General features: G+C 43.4%; 1 protein-coding gene across 4 annotated transcripts in view; it reads right to left on the reverse strand.

Moving 5' to 3' along the window:
• The window catches only part of ZFYVE26 (zinc finger FYVE-type containing 26), a 44,797-nt gene that overhangs the window by 18,050 nt on the left and 3,579 nt on the right, over positions 1–23,168 (reverse strand). For 3 of the 4 annotated variants that reach the window (XM_081020265.1, XM_081020263.1, XM_081020264.1), the window contains exons 4-26: positions 22,056–22,145; positions 18,820–19,360; positions 18,520–18,650; positions 17,481–17,645; positions 17,256–17,344; positions 16,772–16,935; positions 15,745–15,957; positions 13,140–13,799; positions 11,878–11,970; positions 11,148–11,219; positions 10,272–10,420; positions 9,391–9,589; positions 8,156–8,419; positions 7,874–7,984; positions 5,933–6,097; positions 4,570–4,797; positions 4,107–4,212; positions 3,222–3,961; positions 2,104–2,300; positions 1,773–1,877; positions 1,299–1,421; positions 563–739; positions 147–393 (exon numbers count right to left, since the gene is read on the reverse strand). In XM_081020265.1, coding sequence (XP_080876391.1) covers positions 147–393; positions 563–739; positions 1,299–1,421; positions 1,773–1,877; positions 2,104–2,300; positions 3,222–3,961; positions 4,107–4,212; positions 4,570–4,797; positions 5,933–6,097; positions 7,874–7,984; positions 8,156–8,419; positions 9,391–9,589; positions 10,272–10,420; positions 11,148–11,219; positions 11,878–11,970; positions 13,140–13,799; positions 15,745–15,957; positions 16,772–16,935; positions 17,256–17,344; positions 17,481–17,645; positions 18,520–18,650; positions 18,820–19,360; positions 22,056–22,145 — 5,029 coding nt within the window. The remainder of the gene's footprint in view (positions 1–146; positions 394–562; positions 740–1,298; positions 1,422–1,772; positions 1,878–2,103; positions 2,301–3,221; positions 3,962–4,106; positions 4,213–4,569; positions 4,798–5,932; positions 6,098–7,873; positions 7,985–8,155; positions 8,420–9,390; positions 9,590–10,271; positions 10,421–11,147; positions 11,220–11,877; positions 11,971–13,139; positions 13,800–15,744; positions 15,958–16,771; positions 16,936–17,255; positions 17,345–17,480; positions 17,646–18,519; positions 18,651–18,819; positions 19,361–22,055; positions 22,146–23,168) is intronic. The other variant, XM_081020266.1, reaches the window with a different exon arrangement.

Below are 23,168 nucleotides of genomic sequence, written 5' to 3' on the forward strand. Positions count from 1 at the left end.
GCCAAAACCATGGGATCACAGAACCCAAAGCGATAAGGTGGATTTGGCTAGAATCCAATCTGCCTTACCAGCTGAGAATCTGTCATGTTTGGTTAAAGAGCACATGGAACATCTTCACTGATTAGAGATTCCCAAAAGCAAGTCACCTGATCTTTTCTCTTTTAACGAGAAAGGGAAGTCAAGGGCTTTCCCAGCATACTTGGAGAGCAAGGCATCAATGTCTTCTACAGTAAAGCCTATCTCTTGCCCAACCAAGAGCTGGTGCAGTGTCTGTACAGCCACAGCTACCCAATCCACCTTCATGTTCATCAAGAGCTGCTCCAACATGAGCAGTGGCTTGCAGGACAGGTGAGAGTAGTTAGCACGGTAAGGCTCAGGAAGAGTCAGTAAGACCTTGGATGTAGAAACAGAAGAGAAACAAAATTTATTTATTTCATAAAATTTATATAATGCCTGATTATTATTATTTTTTTAAAAAACCCCAACCCTGAAACCTCTCTCATTACTTGAGAGAAGAACCCCAAAACCCAGCAATGCAGTTGCAAATTTCACATCTGCTTACCTTTGATCCCATATAAAGGGCCTGAATTTCATTATGGCGCATAATTGTTAAGTGTTTGTAGAAGTGTGTGGTGAGATAATCTGCAAGGAAATGAGAAGCTGCCAGGCTGGGATGTTTATCAAGACACTGTTCACTTATGACCAGCTGAATGTCTGGGTCTTCTATCCTTTGCAAGAGCTACAAAGAAAGTGAACAATGGAGAGTTAATTCAGATCATAAAATAATTTCACACTGCCAGCTAAAGACACCTGCAACCTAAAATTATCTGTTTAACACAGTTCTACACCGCACTTTATGAGGTTAGGTTTTCACGGCAGCACCAAACAAATATATCAACCACAATACAGGAAATACAGATAATGAGGCAGAAAATACAACTAAAAACATTCCAAGCACAATGGGACCTAGCAAATGATTATGGCTGCTCATTTTATGATGAAGGCTGCTGAGCAGGGCTACAAGAAGGAGGCCTTCCTGCTTGTACATCATATCACTCTACCACAAACAAGTGTCATACATGGAAGGGAAATGGATTTGTGTCCACAGGAACCATAATTTGCCAAAGGCTCCTGGGCACATGCTTGTCATTTGCTCAGACACAGACACCCACTCGAGACACCCACTGAATACAGGAAATCATTTTCCTCCCTAATGTGCAAAGCGTCCCATTACTGACATCTTTAAGATTGCAAAATGATTTTGGAGGAGGATAAATCAGAAAAAACAAAGCAGTTACCTGCAAAGCCTTTTCTGTGTCTCCCATTTCCAACAAATGAAGGAGATGCTCTTGGTGAAGATTGATCAAATCATCTCTTGGAACAGGATACAAGTTCCCCCATTCTTCACATAATTCATGATCCTAGGATAAAGACAAACAGCTCTTTCTTGTATTGCCATCACTCTGATACTGGAAATCCGGAAAACCTTAGATGAGAAGAGCTTTCTGCAAGACCAACCAATTTATTTGTAGAAAGTTGTTCCTCTGCTAGGCAAGGAAACAATGGATGTGAAAGGTGCAGTTCCTTTCTACAGCATGACTAGGAAATAAAACCCCAACTGTGGATTTCTCAGAAGTCACCAGTTAGCCATTGCGAGAAAATAGGATGTGGGACTAGATGGGACTCTGGGCTTGGGGGAGAATCTGGGGGAAATTGCGTATTGTGCAGGATCAAGCTTCCAAGGGAGGAAAGACACACAAAAAATAGCCTACCTTTGCCTCCAAAATCACTCCTACAACAGTTTGGGGGTCATCAGTGCAGGCTCTTTTCAGGTCCTGCCAGTCATGCCAGAGTGTGACATCTTGTAGACTTAGAATCTGACAAAATAAAACAAATACAACTGAACAGCCCCTTCAGCAATCTCTCTCTCTACTTTTAAAAAGGACTAAGGCAGACAACTGAACCAGGAATTATTCTAAATTACAAATGGTCTGCTGCCAAAAGACCAGAAAGAGCTATCATTGCCTTTATATAACCCAGCAGCCGAAAAACGCCAAAAAATCTGGGAGAAATATTCTACCCCCAAATAAAATGATTTATTACCTTTTGATAAACCTGAAGCTCTCTTGTTTTGCTCTTCAGCTCAGATCTGAGTTCTTCGGGCACCTCAGGGTCGCAGGCACAATAAGCCAAGATTTCTAGACAAGCCTCCAAGGGCCAGTTATCCAGACAGCGCAGGGCCAACCTGCTCCTCAGCAAGGCATCTCTCACTCGGAACAGGTATTGCCAACCATCCTTACCTGGAAAAGAAGAATACACCAGAGATCTGAAGCTTGGCTTTAGAGTACTGTATGCTTTAGCTGCACAGGATGAAGGTGACGCAAAGCAGGGTAGCAGCAATGACATTAGGAAACCAAAGGCTGCCTTATACTGAATCAGACCCTCTTTCCAGGGTTTCAGGCAGGAGTCTTTCCCAGCTTGATCTGGAGATGCTGGTGACTGGATCTGGGACCTTCTGAATGCAAAGCATGTGCTCTGCCCACTGAGCTACAGCCTGCCTCTTCCCCCTCTGTATAGAACCACAGTTGGGGGAATAACATGGCTATTGCTGCTTTTCTATTTCTACTCTACCTCCACCCTACTCTCAGGCAGGCCAGCATATCAGATGTTTCCAGCTCCAGGGCTACCAGAGCAATGGTTTCCAAACCTTTCCACGCATGGACCACTTAAAAACTGCTGATGGTCTTGGTGGAGCACCTAATGATTTGTATGTCTGCCACAGCAACTGTAGCGAATGGTGCTTTATGCTGTAATTACATCTATTACTTTTATTTCTGATATTGCATTTTATTGTATTGCAATCTGCATTCCATAGAATTCCTAATGCAATAAAATATTTTAAAAATGAAAGAAGCTATACAAATACAATAAAAATAATATGCATATTTAACGCATTTAATGCCACACACAGAAGCCTGCACACCACTGAATGTAGCATGTATACCATGGTTGGTCCATGGACTACAGTTTGGGAACCCCTGACCTAGAGGAAACATCATGGGCCCAAGTCTCAGACTGAGTGGCAAAACCATGGTTTGTCACTGTATCCAAAGTGCCTCAACACATTTTCCATTTCCTTCCAAAACTAGACGACTGAGTCGTCAGTTCCTGGTCTGCAGCCCAAAGTGCCATTTCTACAAGAAAAACAATCCCTTCTTTACCATCAGCAGCAGCACAGCTGAGTACGGCATCCTGCACGGTGATTAGCTCTTCCGTGTCCTGGCTGCAGAGATTCAAGATCTGGAGGGCTCTGGGCCAGTCCCCTGTGCTGAGAGCTTGCTCAAAGTTCTCCATCAACACCTCAACAGCCATAACAGAATGCAACCCCAGGAAGAGCAGCGACACATAAGGCTTGCCACACAGTGCACTAGCCAAGCCTTTTCCCTCATCCTGAGGGTCCTGAAGGGGCTCACACGTGGCAAGAAGAAAGCTCTCCAGAAATGGAAACTCCTTTAACAGCGCTTCACATTCCTTGGCAACGTGCTCCATAGACAAGGGCACTTCCCGTTTGCCTCGAAAGTCCATCCACAACAGGCCCTGCTTGGGGGTCTTCTGAGCCTTCAACACACTAAGACATGCCACAGCGGCTGTCAGTTTTGACTGAGATTTCAAGAAGGCAAGGGTGGAAGCTGTGAGCATGTGCTGGTTCTGGTCAGGCAGAGTGGGAGAGGGATGCGCAGAGAGGTCCTCAGAGTCCATGGCGGGATTGTGGACTGGCACCTCCACGTCAGGCAGACAGTGATAGGCATGCAGGTGTGCCAGGCTACTAATGTTGGTCAAAAGGATCCTGGTCTGGTTGCTTTGCCTGGTACAGCACAGAGGCAATGCCTTACAGCAGCAGCTGATGATCACTTCTTGCACATTTAGGTTCAGTTCTTCTTTGGCCAGCAGCAAAGACAGCCTGCACGATTGAGGAACAGAAAGTACAATAAATTTAGCAGTACACTAAGCACTGCATTAAAGAGAGTGAGTGGTATACAAGGTAAACCCAGGTTTGCTATTGATCATACACAATACATCCGCCCGTGTTTGAAGAAAGTCAGTACCTGTCAGGAGCAACCTGTCTCTCAAACAAAAGCTGGGACAGCAAATGGGGAGGACTCTGCTGAAGTAATAGGAAAGGGTTTGCCACTCTTAACTCCGTAGATTGATCTAGAATTAGAGAAAGGATATTGTAAAAGTGTCATGTCAACTTGATTCCGCGCTATGCTCCTAAAATCTGCTCTTGGTATGCAGCAATGCTGCATGTTTTTGAAACAAACTTCTTATTGCTCCCGTTTCTGCTGCACAAATGCAAAATAGGTTACCTTAGAAAAAGGTTGTCATAGGCAGAGAATCAGTGACACAGGCACAGGTAAAGTTACCCACTAGGACCTGGGAGACTAGGGTTTAAATCCCCACTCAGCCATGAAACTCACTTGAGGTTAAGAAGCTAGTTCCCCCACCCATATTGATATTTCTTGAATTAAAACTTGGATTAGCTTGTTTCAATGGTGAGAGATCTCCCACCTAGCTCTGGAGTGAGGCTTCGGAGGAGAACGGCAGCCAGCCTGTTAATATAGTCAAAGAAGGTTTGCACGTAGAGGTTTTGCACAGGGCTCCCTTCAAGGGTCTGAGCATGTTGCTCCAGGGTTCTCAGCAAGAGTTTGAACTGATTAGAAATGGGATGTGCCTCCAATTCCGCGGGTTTCAAAGAAGCCTGTTCTGCTAGTGCGGCCAGCAGGTTCCCTCTGGAATCTATTAATACCAAAAGAGAAAGAAAAAGATTAGAGGTGAAATGCTCTCTCTCACAGAACACAGAATCACTCTTTATTTCTCCGTATCCCACATAACCCTTTCCATTCAAGTGAGAGCCAGTGTGGCATAAGGGTGAGAGTGTTGAACTAGGACCTGGGAGACTAGGGTTTAAATCCCCACTCAGCCATGAAGCTCACTGGGTGGCCTTGGGCCAGTCACTGCCTCTCAGCCTAACCTACCTCACAGGGTTTTCTGAGGATTAAATGAGGAGGGCTGAACTGTGAATGCCACCCTGAGCTCCTTGGAGAAAAAAAAATATGGGATAGAAATGCAATGCGCAAATAAGAAATAAACAGTCTGTCTTGGTACAAACATTCCTTCCACCAGCAGGTGAAGTCTTGAGGAAATTTTACATCTAAGAATGTTAAATGGGAATAATTCAGAAGCACTTTTATCCATTATTTTGTACCAGATTATGAGGTAGGTATTTATGACTTGATCAGGGTAAATTTTTAAAACCCCAATATTTAACATTTTCCTAGAAAGATATACTCATGTTGAATAAGAATTATTTCAGAATTTTCCAAGTAATCTAAAATTGGGGGCTAAATTTAAAATTTAAATATGGAGAAACACATACCGGAATTTTTCATGTATAACACACCCCCGTGTATAAGACGCCCCCGATTTTGGGGGACTACAACTTAAGAAAATGGGGGGAGATTGCCTTGAGTTGTTGAGCTTTTTTGGGGGGATTGCCAAAACTCACTCACCTGCCTGACCTACGCTGCCACTCGCACATGTCGCAAAAGCCACCTATCGTCTGTCCCCTCACCAGTAGAAGCCACCAATCGCCCACCCAATTGCCGCAGTGAAAGCCAATCAACAAAACAGCCCTTGCAGCAGCCACCAATAACACGCCCAATAGCCACTGACAAACTCTAGCTCACGGCAGCAACCAATGCCAGGTCCCCGCTATGCACTATCTGTGTATAAGACGACCCCCCATTTTCACATAATTTTAAAATAAAAAAACTCATCTTATGCAGTACAGTAGTTCAAATCAAGAAAAAAGTTTGAGTGATTTACTTTAAGATAGCCATTAAGATACACACAGACTCATGCACATACTTACCTGAAGACTCTTCTACATGTGCCAGTCTTTGAAGGATTTGGTCAAAGTCTTGTGATAAAACAATCTGGCTGGTAATACAGTTCTCGGTCAGGACAGGGTAACAAGTCTGCATGAGGTCAGCAATGCTGCAGTGGAAGTGATTGCTTATTTTCTCATCGGAGATTTCTGTTGGGAAACAAGACGCAAGAGTCAATTAATACCAAACCTGAATGTTGTTTCAAATATGGAATAGATATGTGAAGGACGCATGAAGGGGCCTAAGTGGCATAACTGAGGCTCACTGTTGAGCTGAGTCAATGCATCATGCAGACAGATGTCTTGCATTGAATAAGACCATTGCTCCATCTAGCCCAGTACCATCGAATGATTGGCAGCAGCTCTCTGAAGCATCAGCTCAGGATCACTAAAACTCCCAACTTAGATTCTCTCTGGTTTCCAAGGGCCGATTCACATATTCAATTTTGCTATCTGGAACTCAGCTTCCATGAACACCAGGTGTGGGGAACCTGGGGCCCTCTAGACATTGCTCCCATCAGCCCCATTAGCCCTAGCAAGCATGGCCAACAGTCAGAAATGATGGTAGCAGTAGTTCAGCAACATCTGGAGAGTCAAATGTTCCCCACACTTGATGTGCACCAATATTTGTGAGGGTTTTTCCTGCTTGGGTGCCCACCAGTTGGGCAGTGAACAACAACTGCTGAAACTACACTCACAACAGAACGAAGATTCAATATACAGTTCATAGCCGTAATCTAATAAGGAGAGTCCTTCTGAATAAAGTATGGGCAGTGGTAAAACTGCTCCCCCATGCCAATATATATATTCAAAGTGTACAGCCAACAAGTCCTTTAACACAGTCATCCTGTTCACATCCCTCAACTAACAGCCAGAGACCCAAATGATGCTTTTCAAGTAACTGATTTGGCCTTGGGCCTTTAGCTGCTGATTCCTATTTTATCCTACACAAGGTGTATGGAATATTGACACTTGAAACAACTTCAAGCAATTAACAACAACAAAAAGACATTTTGTGTCCACTCTCTCCTGTACAGCCTTGAATAAAAACCATAGCTGAGAGCTTGCTATTTAGAGGAAAGCAAGCAAGCCTTCCTTGGGATTCTGTTGAAATCAGCAGATATCTTATGCTACCCTCAGAAATCACTGCAACATAGGATTCCTAAGGGACCCACAGTGACAATACAAAGCGTATCTAGCGTGGCCAAGAGTCTGTGATAATATACCTAAAGCAATACTTTAATGCAGACACAAGCCCAAGAAAAACCTTATAGCCAGCTTAATAGAATGTAGGTCTGCATCCGTCCCTATCTTCTTGCTCAGGTTAATTAAATACATTTATATCCACCTTTCCTAATGGTTCACGGTGGCAAACAACAAGCACACACAATCACGCAAGCAAGCAAAAATATAAAAGCCACATAAAATACCTGTTTTTAAAAAATGTTTAAAACCAGCAGCAGGAAATGCAAACATTAAATTCACAGAGCAAACAGTCAAATGAAGTCAGTGAACTAAGGTGCAGCAAAACAGACGGTCAAAGGCTGAAAGCCTTTCCAAAAGAGTAAAGCTGCCATCAGAAGAATGGAGAAAGGAGTGGTTTTCAGTTATTCCCCCTTGCCATCCAGCCTCAAGATGCCCCACACCTAAACTTACTCTGAATGAGCAGATGTAAGGTGTGAGAGGGGGCTGCAAAGAGAAGAGAGATTCACAAAAAATGCTTCTCTCCCTTTTCCACTGATGGAAGCCTTACTGTCAGCTGAGCAACGCCACAGGATGCAACCCTAAATCTTCATCCTTCAGCCAATGTCCAACAGAGAGGAAGCCAGATGAGCTGACCTCAGGAGGGAGATCTATAGCCCAGGGGTGACTCTCAAGAATCAGTCCTCATGGTGTAAGCGAATGAATGATGTTTAAATCAGTTACCTGATTTAGGCTGCCCTTGTGATGTGTTGATAATTTTACTTATTTGTTGAAGAACTGCTGGGAAACCCCTCATGCCAAGAAAGCCCTGGAGAACAGAATCAAGTCTTCGGCCTGGTATCAGATGCAGAAGGCAAAGAAAGAAAACACAGGAGAGAGAGAAACTAATTATGCTGACATGATTACATACAAGGTCTATGGTGGCCATAGTTGTTGTAGTTACTTTTAGTGCTAAACATTTTGTTTTTCAAGGTCAAAGCGCCTAAACAGAGGAGAGAAGCTTACCCTTAGTTTCAAGGCTGTTATGCAACTTCCTATCTGCCGTCTCCAAGAGCTGCTTGCAGGTTTTCCATAAGTGGCACTGAGTAGACGCCAAGTCAAAGAGAGCCATAGCGGAGGGGCAGAGGCCCTCCACAACATTTTTCAGAGGATCTGTATGCTCTAGCTGGAGACTGTTGGCCCAGAAGCTCTCTTGGAGCATAGGGACAAGGCCTTCTGAAGGGGCAAGGAGCTTGTTGGTAACATCCGAAATCGAGTAGAACACCATACCTTGGGAAACCAAGAGAGTAAACTTCATTAATGACTTGAGGCCACAGTTAACAGGCAACATGGGATTTTAGTCCTGAATATACCAGACCCCTCCCTAGGTTCTCTCATTTTTGTCCAAAACTGGGAGTGCACAGCTCCCTTTCATGCTTAGTATGGCTTTAGATGACAGAGCAGAGAACAGAGGCTGCTTATTCCCTCACTGTATCCAATACCAACATGGATTCCTTACTTGCATGTTTTCATTTGTCCCTCATCGCTCTTATGTAAGCATGTCCTCACTTCTCCCGTGTGTGTGTGTGTCCGTGTCCGTGTGTCCACTTACTCTCTCTATTACTATGATTAACAAAACGGAACATTTTTTATTTATACTGCAAAACATTTTCATTTCTGAACTGCTGCGTGATGCTTTTATAGCACTCTCTTTATTTTACTGTGATCAGGAAAAAGTGAGGGACAGAAGACAATTGACAAAATGTGCTGCAACCAAGAGTGCCTGACGCAAACGTAAGGAAAGTAATTTCTTGCTGAGCTACTCCCCTTGCAGCGTTAGTTTTAGAGAACATCTGTGACAATCTTCTTTTTTAGACACCCTTCAGGGGCGGTGGGGGCGGGGAGAGACACTGAATTTCCAGCAGGCCTGCACAGCTTTCATCCCATCAAGCCAAATCCAGACTGCCAGCTTTGGACTGCAGCCCATCAGGGGCTTGCTTGCACCCACTCTATGTTTGCAGTCCCAGCAGGCAGAAAAATCGATAGGGGTTGGGGTTTGTTTATTTTTAAGCCTATGTTGTATATAGCCTGTATTTAGTTTGGTGGGACACAAAGCAGATTATATAGTAAGCTACAGTTTAATTCCCTTGAAAGTCATACCCGTGCCGTGTGTGTGTGTGTGTGTGTGTGTGTGTGTCTGTCTGTCTGTCTATATCCCCCACCCATTTTCCAAATTTTAAAGCCAACAGCCAAGTCTGCACCTGCTGCTGCAGCACTTCCAATGGCCTGCAGTGTTGAACGGCCACTTCCAGACTGTTTGAGGTTTCCAGATCCCTCAGATGACTGGTGCTCAATCTTGTCTTCCACTTTTGCCAACTCCTTGATCACTTCTTGGTAACGCTCCAAGAATATCAGCTCACCATAGGAAGAAGACGCCTCCAAACTAAACATAATCGCCACCTGTCATTGTGGAATTGAGAGAAACGACATACGTATATATTAGGCGGGAGAAGTATTTTTTAATCAATGTTCCAGATGTTCACTTGGGGGGGGAAATGATTAATTCTCCTCCACTGGCAAGCTCTTCTTTCCTTTTTCTGAAGTTCCTATCAAAACACAGCATAGATCCATAGATTTTTCTAGAAAGATCAGTGAGGCAAATAAAGCTACTGCTACCAGGTTTTCTACCCCTGACAGGCTGTGGGTGAACAACACATTTCCAATATTTGTGTGTCTCCTGCTTCTCCCGTCCCAAACTGAATTTCCTTTATTATGTAAACAAAATCTTTTTTTAAAAAAAGTGAAGAAATTATTAACTTGCAATCATATCTTAGATATAGAAGGATTAGTAAGCCCATAATATCTTTTCTGGAAGAAGTCTAGACTTAAAACAATCAATTTCCTGAACATAAAAAAAAAATCCCTACTAGATCTGGCAGGGGAGGAAGCAGACAAGTGGGAGAGGGCCATTTGCAACATCAAGACTGTAGATGCAGGGTCAGTATGCAGAATGGGCACAGAATAGCTAGAAACCATGGGAGATTAATCCCATGGCTGCTCTGGACATATAATGGATGCACGATAACATCCAGGAGAAACTAGCTACTTTCAAAACAACACCACACAGTGGCTATTGAGTTACCTGATGAGCTTCTACGTAGTTACCCCTCAAGATACAGGCAACAAGAAGAGATTCAGGTGGGGAAAGCATCATTGGGATGAGGGAGTTCTGTTGAGGCTTTATCCTGTATTCTACATCACTGCAGCCAGTTAGTGAACTCTCACTTCCATCTAAAAATGGAGGGAAGGTGGAGGGAGGGAGATGTAACAGTTATCAGGTAATCACTATTGATTCTGAACTGGGGAAGATGTACACAAAGTAAGCAATCAGTGCCAACTCCTGCTGTTTTTGGGTAATTGCAGAACATTCAAGAGGTTTTTAATTAGTTAATTAAGTTTAAAATGTTAATGTATGTGCTGCCCTTCAGCATTTTTAACCAGGGTGGCCAACAGTTGATAAAGAAATTAATAATAAAACCCTTAAAAATTATATCTCTGCAACAGAATAACAATTAACACTTCAGCAGAATTTCAGAAGAGAAAATAAAGAATATCTTCTATTATTATTAATATACTGTGCTTCTTTTGAGGGTGATAGGGTGGTTTACAACACAAAGGTGAAAACACAAAATGCATATAACAACAACAAAGAATATTAATCCCCTCCTACAAACACCAATGAATAGGCCATGCATTGTTTAATCAGCCAAAGGCTTGGTTATAGAGAAACAGTTTTTGCCTAGCACCTAAAGATATGCAGTGAAGGTGCCAGGTGAGCCTCCCTGAGGAGAGCATTCCACAAATGGGGAACCACTGCAGAAAAGGCCCATTCTTGCGTTGCCACCCTCTTCTCCTAACTCTTGAAAGACATATGAGCAGGCAGTAGTCATGTCATCATGGAGAAGGCATTTCATGGCAAGTGAAGCATGGCAGTGCGACCAAGGAAGATGCCCTGTACCTGATGTGCTGGTGAGACTTAACTCACTGCTTGTGCTCGCCAGTGATGGGCCTGAGGTTCCCTTCTTCTGACCTGAAGAAGAAAACAAGCAGTTTGTGAAATACACTTTGGCCACACAAAGCAATAGAGAACATTTTATTCCAGGTTCCATGGGAATGATGGAAAGAGAGAAGCCAGTAACACTGATATGCTTGTTTGGCTATTCATCATTGTTAAAAGAATAGCTTATCAAGCCTTGGGGAGAGAGCCTCAGAGGGGCTTCTCTCTCACATAGAGGACACTGACTAGCACTTACAACATATCAATACCTTTTCTTTGGCCCCAACTCTAACGTGAGCACTGAAAGTTATACAGTCTGATATATATAGATGATATAGATATATAGATATAGATATAGATATAGATATAGATATAGATATAGATATAGATATAGATATATTTCATTAAATTTCCATAAAATTCACATAAACATTGCAATAAATAATGGATTTTTCTTTTATATCATTTTATATATATATATATATATATATATATATATATATATATATATATATATACAGACAGACTGCTTTTTCTTTTTTCAACAAAAGAAAAATCAGTCTGGTTTTTTATAATACTGGTAACTTATTCAGGGCTCTAGTTGTAGACCAGGATGGGTCACAGCCCCACAAATCCCCACAATCACAGACATGCAGTTCTGAAAGAGGGGAGCTGGTTTTCTTCACCTCACCTGGCTTTGGCCTTTGAGACAGGCTGTGCCTCCTCTTTGAGCTGGACCCCCTGGTTAAGTTTCCACATGTTTTACTGGGAACACGTTGACCTCCTAGAAGAGCAACAGTCAGCTACTGCGTTGGGACTCCATTATTTATTTCAGTCACAGCACACATTCAACACAAACAATTACAGCATAAAGTAACCATGCAAGTAGAAGGTAGAAGCTGCAGTTACAGATGGGTAGCCGTGTTGGTCTGCCATAGTCGAAATAAAAAAATTCCTTCCTGTAGCACCTTAAAGACCAACTAAGTTAGTTCTTGGTATAAGCTTTCGTGTGCATGCACACTTCTTCAGATACACTGAAGCTGCAATCTCACATGTTCCGAGCTTAACACACTGAATAAAACCCAAGTTCTCCTTCAAGTATAAAACCATCAAATGATGGAGTTTTAAGTTCTAGCCACAACATTGAAGCTATTGTGTAAACCAGGGGTAGTCAACCTTTTTATACCTACCTCTCACTAATGCATCTTTCTTGATGGTAATATTTCCTTACCGCCCACCAGTGCTCGATGGAAGGAGGACTCAGCTTGTGCTGTAGAACCCCCTACCACCCACCTACAATCCTGAAACGCCCACTAGTGGGCGGTAGGGACCAGATTGACAACCCCATGTAAACTGACACATTTTACTTCTGGATGGGCAATAAGAGCTACGTTTTGCAGAGCTCAGGGAATTTATGAAGGGGCCTGAACGGTGAGAATTTGTGGCAGATAAGCTAAAAAGAGCACTGGGAAACACTGGAATGGGCTTACTGACAGCAGAGAAGTACCTTCTAGTGCAGTCTCACAGTAAGCTGCCTAGAATTAGGGACAACCATAAAAAATAATGATGGTTACATTTGACTTCGGCCGGTGAAACCATTTTGGGCAAACCACATCCACCTGTCCTAGCCCCAGAGTCATACATTAAGTCAGGTGTGGGTAAGGGCTTTGCCAAAAGAGGCGTTGCGAGTGCTGACTTTTGAAACAGCTGCTATAACAAAGGCAGGGGCCTTCATTATAGGCATCTTGCTGCCTGTGAGATGCTGGCCCTGCCCACCTGTCAAACTGGCCCCACCCACCCCTCTCAAGGCACATCCTAATAAGGTTCTGACCCATGGATCCATGAACATGTGCTCTATTTCTTCCCTGGCTCCTTGACGGTATGAAGATTCTTGCTGCTTGCTTTTCCATTTCAAAGCGTCACTGAAGTAGTAAACCACTTGGAACCCCTTACCTGCATTTCTGTTGCTGAGCACTATTTTGTGCCGCCACTGAGCTTCAGAGAGGTACTTGGAGAGCAGCTGCACACGACAACCAAAGCCATCTCTGTTAACAGACACATTCAAGCAGTCCAGCAGTGCAAGCTCTTCCTGAGCCACATGCTTTGAGTCCCAGGGGGAAGAGCCCTCCATTTCTTTCAGATGGTCCTGGAGCATGTTGAGAATGATCTCCATTGCTACATCATCCGCTAAAAACCCAGAGGTGTCATGGACGAAATGCTTCAAATCCAGATGGCTCCAGCTGAAGGACTCACGTTTGTTACTATCTGACTGCAAATCTTGCAGCTTTGGGATGCTGAGATGCTCGTGAGATATACCGTAGGCAGTGCATGTCTCAGGTCTCCTTCCGGGCTCTGCCGAGTGCTGTGGACTCGCCGAGGTGGAAGAGCCTTGGCTAGCACAACGCTCAAGCCTCCTGACAGCACAGTTCTTTTTCTCGAGGACAGACTCTTCTGTGTTGCCCTCCTCGTGGGGATCATCACTGCAGAGGTCGCTGTAGGAGACAAAGAGCAAGGAGAAGATGTTCTCCAGGAGTTCCAGGCGTAGAGGAACAGGGACAGTCCTTAAAAACTGCTGGCACTTGGCAAGATACTGAGCAAAGAGACCTGCATAATCTGCATTTGGGAAAACAAAACATTAGAAACAGATTTACTATTTCCCCTGCTCTCCTCATTCAAGGACTAGACGCTCAAGATAAAGGTAACTATGGAACTATGGGAGTCATGCACCCTGACCTCTCTAGCCCTGTCTTCTTCCACTTCTTCCTCCTCCAGCGCTTTCTTCTACCCTTTCTACCTTCTCCCCCATCACATTTTATGACTTCCCTAGGAAACCCCTACACGTACCCCCTTGTAAGTTCTTTGGGGTAGTGACCTATCATATCTGTTCTTTGCAAAGCAACATACACACACAGATGGTGCAGAATATATAAAAACCTCTTTACATAACAAACCTCTTAGGGCATGCCAATATCCAGTATAAATATGTACGATAAACCTTTATATTGTTTACAAAAACAAAACTCAAGAGGGGGAAAAGCCTCTAACTTTAATGTTTGCCTGCTGAATATGCAGAAATATAAATGCGCCTGAAAATTAGGCAACATTCATATCCCAGCCACCTGTCTTAAATGCCCCCAGATTAAAAACTCTCCTGAGGGTTTTGATGCAGCCACAGAATAAAGAAGGTAGCATTTAGTTGGATATTCAACATCACTTAGGCAGCACTTGCCATTTCCAAAAACAGAATGCAGGCTGTGCCTTACACCAAGTCAGAGAGTTGATGCGTCTAAGTCAGTGACTGGCAGCAGCTCTCCAGGGTTTTCAGGGAGAGGGTCCTTTCCAGCCCTAGAGACTCGGGGGATTGAAACCGGTACCTTCTGCATGCAAGTCATGTGCTTTACCACTAAGCTACAGCTCTTGCCCTGACACATTAGCCCATCTCATCCAGATAATAGAAGCAGGGTACAGAATTAGACTAGCAGCACTAGGACAAGGGAGTCAAAGAGAAGGAGTCTACGGATTCATGTCTAACTCAATCTATAAATAAAACCCAAATGCTATCCTTAACTGTGAGCCTATATTAAATAATTCAATTCACAGCTTATCAGGAAAACAGTTAACATTTTGACCTTGTGCAACAGCTATTGTGCTATTTTACACACTTGTAAAAATAAAAAAGACGTATTGCTCCTACAGTAAGGGTGAATTCTCAGCACAAGGCCTCCACAAATCAGCCCATGGGTATACCCAAACCTTCCGCATATGATTGCAATTGCCAATGTAAACTTTCCCTCAGCTTGAAAAGGATTTTTATGTAACTGTAAAGGGATTAAAAAAAAGGGGGGAAATATGCTGTAATACTTCCCTATACGTTATGGTCCACCTATTCCAGTTTGTGCATTCATAAAGTCTCCTTGTAGCAGCAATGAATGGCTTTAGGGAGGGTGGAAGAAAGAGAAGTGCATGTGGCACCTGCCCCTCCATAAAGGCTTACAGCTTAGTGGGCCAGAGTGTGGTACCCAAAGAACTAAACCTCTGGGGCAATGCCTTGCTACTTTGGCTCACCCTACACCAGCGATGGCCAAACTTGGCCCTCCAGCTGTTTTGGGACTACAACTCCCATCATCCCTAGCTAAATGGTCAAGGATGATGGGAATTGTAGTCCCAAAACAGCTGGAGGGCCAAGTTTGGCCATCACTGCCCTACACCTCTAGAAATCACTTACTGATCCTATGGACTCCTTTCCACACCTTTACCCATAAATCCTTAGTTGGTGATCATCTCCTTCCATAAATCCCACCTTTCCCCTACGAAGTCTGGGCTAGTGGAGAGATCACTGCCAAAGAAATTGATGGGGCAAAGGAACGAAAGCACACCATCCCAACCGATCATGGTGAAATGATGGCACAGCAGATTGCAACCTCTCTTGCTGCACCAGCATTACAGTTCTGGGGAAGAAAACTATTCAGGTGTTTCTTGTTCTGCAGAAAGAAGTAGATGAACACCAAATAAAAAGCAACAATGACTTTTGTTACAAGGTATGTAGAAGCTACCAGACCTGGGCAAAGGGGCTGATCTGCAGATTTGCATTCGCCAGGAATCTCCTCAGGGAGGCCATTGACAAAAAAGTTCCTGCAGTCTTTGCAGTGTGAATCTTTGTGTGCATTGACACAGAGGGCGTATATGGCATATTTCATGGCACAAAATGCCTGGAAAAGAATGAGATTGCGACGCAGGCTCAAATGACTGGAAGCTGCCATCACCGTTGAGTCTAAAAAAAGAAAGAGAAAGTGGGAAATGGGAAATGGAAAGTTGAGTTTGCTCAGCTGTAGGGAAGTTATTAACATTTCCATTGTTTCCAGAGCCTGGAATCAGTGCTCCCACCCAATCCCAAACCAGGTTAGAGAAGCTGCAGACCAACAACTGGTGTAACACATGGGGTTGTGTGTGTGTGTGTGTGTGTGTGTGTGTGGAAGAGAAGTAAAAATAGAGAAACAGGTTGGGGCTGTATTGTGAGTGGATGTGGGCTTTAACCTTTTATCCTCACTGCAGCCCCAACAGAAATTGTCTCTGTCTATACCTTCATTTCACAATGAGAAGAGAGCTTTGAATTGTACCAGTGGGACACCCCCCCCCAAAACAGTAAACACACACAATTAGGACCACAGCAGGAACAAAGGCTTGCAGTTCACCTCCCCACGTGCCACAGTCCCCATCTGTCTCATCCCCATATACAATGGCTATTAATGTCACCTAAAAAACCACGCACACCAGTTCATGATTTGCTTTCAGTTTCAAAGAATCATGGCCTAGCATTCTGTAGGAACCAATCTCTGGTTAGTTTCTAAACAAGCCAACATCAAACTATGTGCTATGAAGCTGGCTTCTTTAATTGACCATAGTTTTCTTTCAAACCACAGTCTCTGGTTCGTAGGCAACACTAAGCCAAGATTCTTAGAAACTCAAAAGAAAATGCTAGCAAAGCCCTCCTTGCCATGATAAACAATAGTGTATCCAACAAACAGGTTAGATGGACACTTGGTTATAGCTACAGCCATCTCTCTCTCTCCCCCCCCCCCATTTACCAGGAGCTTCTTCAGTGTCCCTGGCTGGAATTGCCTGAAGAAGTTCAGTGACAGCTTCTTCGTTCAGGGCCACAAGATTAGTAAGATGGTGCAGAAAGTAAAGGGATGTGTGGGACTCCAAACTGTGCAAGTGCTGCAGAAGAACCTTCTCTGGGATAATATTACTGCAAGAGAAAAGAAGCCTAGTTTCAATGGCAGCAAGATTAGCTTGTAAGTGCACATTTTTTCAAGAGAAGGCTTCACAACACTCTGATTCAGATTTGTCTGCATGAAGTCTTTTATATACCTGTTAAGGGGAATGTAAGTTGAGTGCTTAATGTGTGTAGCAAGTGGCCATTGCACACATTCCCCAGGCCTCATGGACATCAACCATGATGTGCACATCCATCCTCGCAGAACATGTGTATATCAAATGAATTTTATGCTTTCTCCAGCCATTGTGCATAATTCTCAACAGGTTTCCCCACCACCACCATGCTGTTACCTATTCTGTTGAATACACCATTCAAGAACTTCCACTTGGGCACACAGTCCATCACAGAAGTCTTTTAATACTGAGTCATTGTGGAGACCCTGTTAAAAAGAAATAGGTTTGCATCCATTCAAAGCAAAAAAGCCCTCCAATTCCTCTTCTTAAGAAACTGACTGGAATCAAAGCAAGGAAAAACATTGTGCCTTCCCCTCACAGGCTTGATAAGGCCTGACGTACCTGAGATTTGTGAAGAGTCCACAGAAGCATTTTTGCCGACTCTAAACTGTGACACTGAGTCCACCCTAACAATATCAGGAGGCGACTGAGGTGGCTGAATTCTTGCTGTAGTAAACTGTTGAGGCTGGAAAAGTCTTCCCTTTTCAATAAAGTTAATGCTGTACCCTAGAGAAAAGAACCACTTGTTTGTTTTAAGACTGTGGAATGCCTGAGTGGGAAGCAGAGTTAAAATTGCAAAGTTAAATTTGCAAATGTTAAAAACAGTTCTAAGAAATTTTTCATGTTCTGTTCCTCTGGCCTGTAGGGAAGTAGCCCCTGGAAAATGTATGGATAACATATGCTATTACCAACCCCTCTCTCTTAGTTCCAAATGACTCCTTCAGGATTTTATGTAGACACAAATCATTCTAGCATAATGATCCAAAACCTGTACTGGGCATGGACCAATTCAAAGGAACTACGGCTATGAAGAATGAATGCCTTGTATGTGTTAAGGTTCCATGTTCAATCGAGAGCATCTTGGGTACAAAGACCCTTTATTGAGATCTCAGAGAGCTAGCTATTGTCAATTGGGTTGGACAGTACTTACAGTGATCGTTCAGCCTGACTCCACAGAAGCAGATGCTAATATCTATATTAAGTGCTTCAACTCACTTAAATCCCATTCACCTCTATACACTATTTACACTCTTGTTTCAGACCTTTTCAAAGGCACCATTTCATAACATATGAAGGGTGTTACCCGTAGCAAGCCCCTTGATTTAGATAGGTAAGCCCACCTTCAAAAATAAACAAATCCAAGAAAGAAATACCTAAGTTACACCATTAATCAGAGTAAGCATCTACATGAAGCACATAGAGTTCTAGTTTGCAGTTCACTGACTTAACGATTAAGGCACTAAAACTGCAGCACATTTGCCAAAGATCTTGATAATAAAGCTGGTAGTGAGTTCACAAAGTTCTTTGCCTAACTCAGAAACAATGGCAGCCACATGATCCATTACTCAACTCCTATGTGAATGTCTCATAAGTGATTTACCAGAATTTGTTCCAAAAAGTGCTTGTTGCTGCTCAGGCAGTAGAAATAGGCAGCTTTCCAAGAAGGAGCGTGTTCACAATCCAAGAACAATGCCATCACTGCCCGCTCTACATCCAGCTGTTCAGATGTACCTGAAACACCCATAAGTTGGGTTAATTTCACATATAGTTAAGACACAGAATAGCACCAAGATGGGCAGGCTCTCTATACATTTTAGCTACAGTCACCAATTATCTCCTGGTTAAACTAAGCCAACAGTTATCATTGCACAGCAAAGAGAACATGCAAATTTAAACAAACCTTTGCCAGGTGACTTTAGTCCCAGCAGCTTCTCTCTCATCTTCTCAATGAATACACTGCTGAACAGATTGAGCAAGGCATGGCTGTCTTTCCTGAGCAGACAGCCAAGCAGCCTCTCTTCTTTCAGCGGGCTCCGCTCAGCCCAACAGGCATCCAGAAGTTCTCGGCAGAGAAGCCGTAGCTCTCCAGTCTGATTCTCCACCTCCAAATTCAACATGCCAAGGGCACGATAAATTTCATCCACGGCCTCGCTCCCACCAGATTCTGACAACTCTGGATTTAGCTGGAGGCGCTTCAAATATTTTAGGGACTCCCAGAGAAAGTCAACGAAGATGTGTTGTGGAGAGCCGCTGTGTGAGAGCGAAGAGCTCTGCTCGGCAGAATCTCTCTGGAGAAGCTCCAAGATGGCTTGCAGCTTCCGAGGAGCCTGCAACAGCATCTTTCGGAGAGCAGAGAACACCTCGGCACTGAACAGCTGCACGGCTCCATCTCTCGGCTTCCTATTTGGCCCATGCCTGTTTCCAAAAGCTTCATATAGTTCCTGGGGAAATAGCTGGATTAACAGAAGATTCTTTCCACAAATACAACTGAGAGACGTAAAGAGGTAAGCAGATATATAAAATATGGAGCAGCTGTCAACAGTATTGGCCCAGTTTACACTGGGGGTCTAAGAGAGCCCCAAACATAGTTAAACATCTGCAGCTGGACAGTCCCATTCCAACTCTATCTGCTTACTGCAGCTACAAGGATTCTTCATGTAGCACCAGAGGAGAAATGATGTTGTTGGGTCCCTGAGACTTCCTTGCTCCTCTCTGGTGCTATAAGAAGTATCCCCTAAGTGGCAGAGAATGAATGAGCTGATGGTGAAAAAACAGAGAAAAGACTGGAATTAGGTTCACTAGATGACTATAGAACCAATAGCTGCTACAGCGAAGCAGAGATGTCGGGCCACAGCAAGGATCTTTTTAATTCTCCTGTGTGAACTGGGCCATTGTCTGCTATCTAGGCCAAAGAACAAAAACTGCAAACACTATTAATGCTCATAGCTATTGAAAAGAAATCAGTAAGAAGATGCAAAATTGACAGAAACAAGAGGAGAAATAAATGATCGGATGGTGATGCTGTCCAGCAATTAGAGGGCCAAATGTTCCCCACCCCTGCAGTGGAGAAACTCCCTTTCTCCCCATGCTGCTCCTGCTGATAAAGGTGAATTATCAGGTTATTATAACTCCCAATCAGAGACACTCTATCCCACTTGTCACACTCTGGTTAGATTTCCTTCATTTTTGCCAGGAAATAGCTTCTTTGCAAGAAAACTTATGAACATGACTGTTAAACAAGTAAAAGGCAGAATGAGCATCAAGCATTTCATTATCAAAATATTTTCACATGTGCTAGCCTCTCTTGTGGGACGCGGGTGGCGCTGTGGGTTAAACCACAGAGCCTAGGACTTGCTGATCAGAAGGTCGGCGGTTCGAATCCCCGCGACGGGGTGAGCTCCTGTTGCTCGGTCCCAGCTCCTGCCAACCTAGCAGTTCAAAAGCACGTCAAAGTGCAAGTAGATAAATAGGTACCGCTCCGGCGGGAAGGTAAAGGGCGTTTCCGTGCACTGCTCTGGTTTGCCAGAAGCGGCTTAGTCATGCTGGCCACATGACCCAGAAGCTGTACGCCGGCTCCCTCGGCCAATAAAGCGAGATGAGCACCACAACCCCAGAGTCGGCCATGACTGGACCTAATGGTCAGGGGTCCCTTTACCTTTATCTAGCCTCTCTTGTAAATTTATTCTACACCTAAAGAGTAGGCCAGGGAGCACTTTAAAATCAAAGCAGTAGTTATCAGCTTTAAATCATGAAGTAAAGGTTTCAGAAAGCCTTATCAAAAGCTAGTTACATTTTCAAAGGGAAGCTAAACCAGCTGCATCTTGTACAGAAAGCCACATGGTTTTCTCTTCTTCTTTCAGTCCTATTTAAGGGGTTTCTCACCACAGCCATTATGTAGCTGGTTACAGATGTCTGAGTCACATGAGTTTCTGACTGCATTTTGTTAATCATGACACATGATCCTAGAGCACCTTTCTCTTCCACAAACATTCATTTTCTTTAATGAAGTTTTTTACACAAGTAGAATGATCTGGTAATATAGGATGCAATAATATCAAAAATAAACTGGTGACCTCTTAAAACAAGTAGAACTCATAAACAGTGTTCCTGAAAAAAATTAAATCAGTTGAACCATTTGGTATTTGATCTCAGGTTGGCAATATCCAGTCCAGAACCGAAAGCAAAGCACTTACAGAAAAAAACCGAGAAGCCTAAGAGTTTGACACTAAGACTCAGAACTTTTCCTATTACCGAGACCTTTGGGACTAGAAGACAGAGCTATGCAGATCCACTAGCAGTCTGAACAATACTTCATTATGGACCTTAAAACTGAACAACTTTTCCGGAATTGAAGTGGGCCTAACAATTTTACTACACAAAGGCAGGCAGTTCCCCAACTGTTGTTTATGAGTTATGTTGGGAGGTCCAGAATCCGACATATTAGGTTAAAAACAAACAACCATCCATCAACCTTCCCAAGCGAGGTGACAAAGCGATAAGATAAAATCATAACATAGGAATATATTTTATACCAAGTCAGACCACTGGTCCATCAAGCTTGGTACAACCCACACAGACTCCAGAGTTTCAAGCAGGATTCTTTCCCAACCCTTCCTAGAGCTGCCGGCATTTGAACCTGGGGCCTTTTGCATGAAAAGCATGTGCTCTCCCACTCAGCTTGGCCCTTCCCCAAATTAATGCATCCAAAGTATGACTGTTCCCCTTGCAGGGATCAATGACATTCCCAATAATCAGTCATCTTCAGAAGGCTGGAGCTGACTGGCAATAAACTTAAACATAAGGGGGAAGCCTCGCTGGCAAACATCCATAGAGATGGCAATCAAAACACTCAAGAAAACTAGGTAACATAGGTTATATTTTTTTAACAAGCCACACAAAGTTCACTTAAATAGGCATGGATTCGGACCAACAACTGAAGTGGTGACTGCTCATCTGAATCACAGCCAGCTAACTGCTGGATCACCCCACATTTCATATGAATTCCAGGAGTTGGAATTATCTCAGGGCTGTACTGCTCAGCTGAATTCGCTGTTCATACACGAGCTTTGCACACATAAGAGCAACATTAAATGTAACACCTGTTGAACCAAGTTCACCCTCAAGAAGCAATCACACCTTTAGAACAGCATGTGAGACATCCTTTTCTAGTTCTTCTAGGAGAAGCAAGAACTCAGTTTCTCTCTGGAGAGCTTCTGGAACTGTTTTCTGGAATGATTGGAGGAGAGAGAGAAAAGAAATTGGAATATGTATTAGAATAGGTATGCAAATAAAATACCGTATTTTTCTGTGTATAACCCCCCCCCCATGTATAACACAACCCCTATTTTGGGGGACTCAAATTGATGAAAATGGGGGAAGACGACCCCTGTTTTTAACATTATTTTAGAGTAAAAAAACCTAGTCTTATATACAGAAAAGTACGGTATATCTAGTGAGAGCTTCTTGGTAGACATTTTAGATGCTTTAAAGCTTTTAGGAGCTGGGGAGAGATTGCAACTTATTTCCCAGTCTACTTTGATACTTCCTGCTCAAACAGACTAATTTCAAATAGACAGGCATTCAGCCAACACCTTTTACTTGCCAGTACTTATAAACTAAATATTTGGTTCAATTAGTTTAAAAAATGACAGCTACAATCTAAGGGAACAATTTATGGGAACCTTGCAGAGAGCTGGAGGGTGGTGCTTTTGGCGGGGGGCATTGCCAAATCTAAAAGAATGTTTTTGCCCACTGGTTCAGTAAGACTGCCAACTTTCTTACTGAGTCAACTCCTATGACTATGCCAGCTACTTAGCACACAGAAACGAAGCAGAGGATTTTCTTATCACTTTATCCCCATGACAGAATTTATATCTGTGTAAGTTCTGCAAGTCAGTCTGCCTTTCAATGAACAAGGGCAGGAACATCAAAAACTTAGAACTGCCACTGGCGTTTTACAAGAATTGAAAAGAAAGCATCATTATATGCATCATTTTGCTATTTGAACAGAGCTAGCTATTTTGCATTGTGGCCTATCCATTCAGAATATCAACAGGACTTGCACTATCAAACTAATTGAAGAAGAGCATAATGTTACAGTCATAGCCAGGCATAGGCAAACTCAGCCCTCCAGATGTTTTGAGACTACAATTCCCATCATCCCTGACCACTGGTCCTGTTAGCTAGGGATCATGGGAGCTGTAGTCCCAAAACATCTGGAGGGCCGAGTTTGCCTATGCCTGGTCATAG

The sequence above is a fragment of the Podarcis pityusensis genome (assembly GCF_964106645.2).
Source record: "Podarcis pityusensis genome assembly, chromosome: 1".
Classification (NCBI taxonomy): domain Eukaryota; kingdom Metazoa; phylum Chordata; class Lepidosauria; order Squamata; family Lacertidae; genus Podarcis; species Podarcis pityusensis.